At 47.1% G+C, this 3,613-nt stretch overlaps 1 protein-coding gene across 1 annotated transcript in view; it reads right to left on the reverse strand.

Annotated features, from left to right (window-relative positions):
- SHISA2 (shisa family member 2) overlaps positions 1 to 304 on the reverse strand; it is a 5,634-nt gene extending 5,330 nt beyond the window's left edge. Inside the window, exon 1 of the mRNA XM_057366660.1 lies at positions 80 to 304. Coding sequence (XP_057222643.1) covers positions 80 to 304 — 225 coding nt within the window. The remainder of the gene's footprint in view (positions 1 to 79) is intronic.
- Positions 305 to 3,613: the final 3,309 nt, after the last annotated feature.

The raw sequence follows: 3,613 nt of genomic DNA on the forward strand, positions 1-3,613 counted from the left end.
CGGGACCGGTCCGCGGGGTGCGGAGCCGCCGCCGGGGCGCACCGGCGGAGCGGCACGGGGAGGAGGGGAGCGCCGCTACTCGGCTCTCGTTCCCCGCCGCCGCGCCGTGCCCGCCCGGCCCGCGCCCTCCTCCGCGCCCATGGGCGAGGGACGGACGATCCTCCGACCGACGGAGCGGATCAAGCGGGTCGAGCGCGCCGCTCTGCCCCCGGTGCACCCCGCCCGGCTCCGCGCCCGATCCGCCGCTCTGCGCGGGGGGCGCCGCGCCCGCAGTTATAGGCGGCCGGGGAGACCCAGTGCGCATGCGCCTGCCCCGCCCCCCCCGACGGGGCGGCACCAGCGCCGGGCGCGGGAGCGCTGCCCCGGGAGCGCGGGGACCGCAGGGACCGCCACCCAAACCAAACCTGCGGCGTCAATTTGCTTCACCACTTCTTAAAAGTCAGTGGCAGCCCAAGGCCGGGCACAAGGACGCACCTTCAGCTGCTGAAGCGTCATGGAAGTTTGTGGTTTCTCGCTCCCTGTGAGACATCTCTCGTGACACCAGTCGCAACTCTGACTTAAAATAATTGCATCAAGTACAAAGACACTTTTTTTAATGAAAAGGCACAAGCAGGGGAGCTCTGATAAGGGGCACTGGTTTTAAATCCTGTTGTTAAGGCATTTCGCTGGGAGGAAGGTGACTGCAAAGTTGTGTATTTGTCTCATTCCTTCAAGCTTTTCTTCAAATTATTGCCCTTCCTTCTGCGTTTCCATGCCCTCTTTTGTTCTCATTTCAGCCACTCTTTGACAGCTACAGGCTTTCACTGAGCTGGTGGTCTGGAGCGCCAGATTCTACTCAAATTAGGGTCCAGAAAATGCATTTTGCCCCTTTGACTTCATTGCTGCTCCCAGTGAGTTCTTTCCCAGCCACGGCCCTTCTGCAGCTCAGCCCATGGCCAGAACTGTGCTGCTGCAAGGCAGGGTGCAGAGGTGCTTCCCACACACTTCAAGCCTTACCTACCTCAGAGAGGATTAGTAACCCAGAGCAGCTAACGTTTGCAAAAGTTTGTAGTTATCAAGATGGGAAGTGGAGCTGCAGCATGACAGGTTTTACATCACCCAGTGAATCCAGCTCGGTGAACGAGAAGAAACGTGCAGCGATTCAACTGATGGAGATTAAGGTGCTCCATTCCAAAACCTGAGTGTCATCTCCCCTGTCAGCTCCAGCACGTGGAGCCCACCATGGACAGTCCTGGCCAATGACAGATTTCATACACTCAGCCCATGTCCCCCACGGCACCACAGGGCACAGGGAGAGAAGGGGATTGTCTAGGGAAGGAGTTAGAACCATGAGCTCCCACCGGTGACCTGTCTTTGGATGTCTGGCAGCCAGAAGTGACAGCGCAGCAGCTGTTAAATGCCTATATTCACAGAGGCCTTCCAACGAGATAATTTTCTTTAAATCTGGGTTAGACACACAGTTTCATAATAAGAAAAACAGCTTCTTGATTCTTTTATACGTGGCAAGCAAAATACTTTCCCAGCCCTGTCCTTCAAATTGATGGTTCACCGATACTCAGTAAGGTGGTTCTCTTTCAATAGCAAAACCAGACTATGAGAAGAGAGGTCAGAAGCAGACTATCTAATCTAACCTATCTGTACTCCAAGTTAGGAGCCTTGGTCATAACAAAATGCCAGCACCAGATTCCCTGCAGAGATTATCTGTAACAGGTACTTTATATATTCAAGCTCAGGTTTTGTCTTAACCTGCCTGGATAACAGCAGAGATAACAGTTTACCTCATTATGCTTTTGTGAAACTTAAAACATTTGGCACTTTACAAAATGCTTTAGATCCTGTTTAGCAATAGACTAATTAGCGGACGGTTTTGTTTTGGTTTTTTTTGTAGGGGTTTTCCCCCCCTCACTGTCTTTACAAGCTGATCAGGTAATATCCCTATGATTTAAATTTAAAAGCATACAAAAATCCAGAACCAAAATATGTGGAAACACATAAATATAGCAACAGTCTTTTCTACTCTGCCACTTTTTCACTTGCTTTCCCATGTCAAGCAATCTCATTATATTATCTCATTATATTCCCATGTCAAGCAATCTCTATATATTATATTATATAGATAAGTTCAATCTATTTCAATATAAAATAAACCCATCCCAGATTTTGTAGGACACCAAACACATCACATTCCCTCAAACTGAGCATAGTCCAACTTTTAGATATAATTAAAATATCATATAGATGCTAGAGTGGGAAAAGATTTTTAAAGCCTACATGTATTCCATAATGATCACACAGTCTACAAATCTCTATTGTCTGCTTAAGCTTTATTTTTTTTCTACAAGTCTCTGAATTTGTAGTACTATTACCAGGTATAGTTTTCTGAGGTCTTAGAGTCAGAAGAAATATTCTTTGCCCTTCTCCAGCCAAATGCATAATCTCAGGATGTTCTAGTTCACGAATCTGAAGAACTCACCTGCTGTTCTGCTAGTCCTGAAAAATAATTTCTCTTAGAGCAATTGTCTCTCTTAGTGCAGGGAAAATAAGGGTTAAAAGTACTTTTTGCTAGCTGTCTGAAACTGATGGAGTGCATTTTCCACATAATTTTTAATGCTCTGATCTGCAAACTTTCTATGCAGCAGTATAGGGGCTAACTCCATCTATAGCGTGTTACAACCTCTATAGGACTCAGTGTCCAGCTGTGGTGAGAGCAGCACTTGCACACCTGTATGCCTGAGCACAGAGCTGTGGCATAGCTGCCTGTGCCACTACCCATCCTGGATGCTGATCCTTGAAGGCAGAGCTGCTGTGGGATAATCACCACCATATGTTTAAGTGGCTCTCTGAGACCGGTATCTTCGTACCTTGTAAATTCATTCAATCTCTGCATTGACAGACATTCTTCTTATTATAACAAGGGCATTTTCGCTGTTTTTCTAGTATAGTCTCTCTCCAGATGGAAATTTTTCAAAAGTATTTATGTGCTTTCAGAGCACAGTGCTTTGCTTTCCTAGGGTTGGCAGGCCTCATGTGCTAGAGCTCTTTGCAAATACAACAGCTTCTACTTTAAAAAAAAAAAAATCAGAAATAAGAAAGGCTTGAAAAGGGAGATAAATAGAAAAGCACATCTTTCATTCTGAACAACTCCCAGTTCAAGAGGGGGGAAAAATGAGGACACCCCACCTTGAGTCTGAGCTGCTGAGCCATTCACAGTGAGGGACCACAAATATTTGTGGGGGCTGGCTGTGCCAGCACCCATCAGACAGGAAGGAAAGAAAAGAAAGGACAAATTAGAGGAAACTGTAACAATTAAGTAAGCAACAACAGTTGCTGTGGCTCCCCTTTAGGTGTCTATCCTATAAATCCTCTAAGATAACAGAGGAACACAGACCTCTCACCTTATTCTGTATCTCTGCCTGTTTTGGTTGGAATCTCTCCTAGGGCCAGGAAAAGGAAAACCCTGCAACACAACTCTCCAAGCTGCTGTGAGCCTCTGTGGGTGTGTAAGTAGTTCTCACTGTTAGGGATGTTTTGCTTTCCCCATTGTATTTTCAACCAATGCTGTTGCAGCTCACCACATTCCCTTGATGTTAAGAGATGTTAAGGAGGCAGCAGC

Source organism: Malurus melanocephalus, unplaced genomic scaffold (genome assembly GCF_030028575.1).
Source record: "Malurus melanocephalus ecotype Western Australia unplaced genomic scaffold, MMel_1.1 scaffold_70, whole genome shotgun sequence".
NCBI lineage: Eukaryota > Metazoa > Chordata > Aves > Passeriformes > Maluridae > Malurus > Malurus melanocephalus.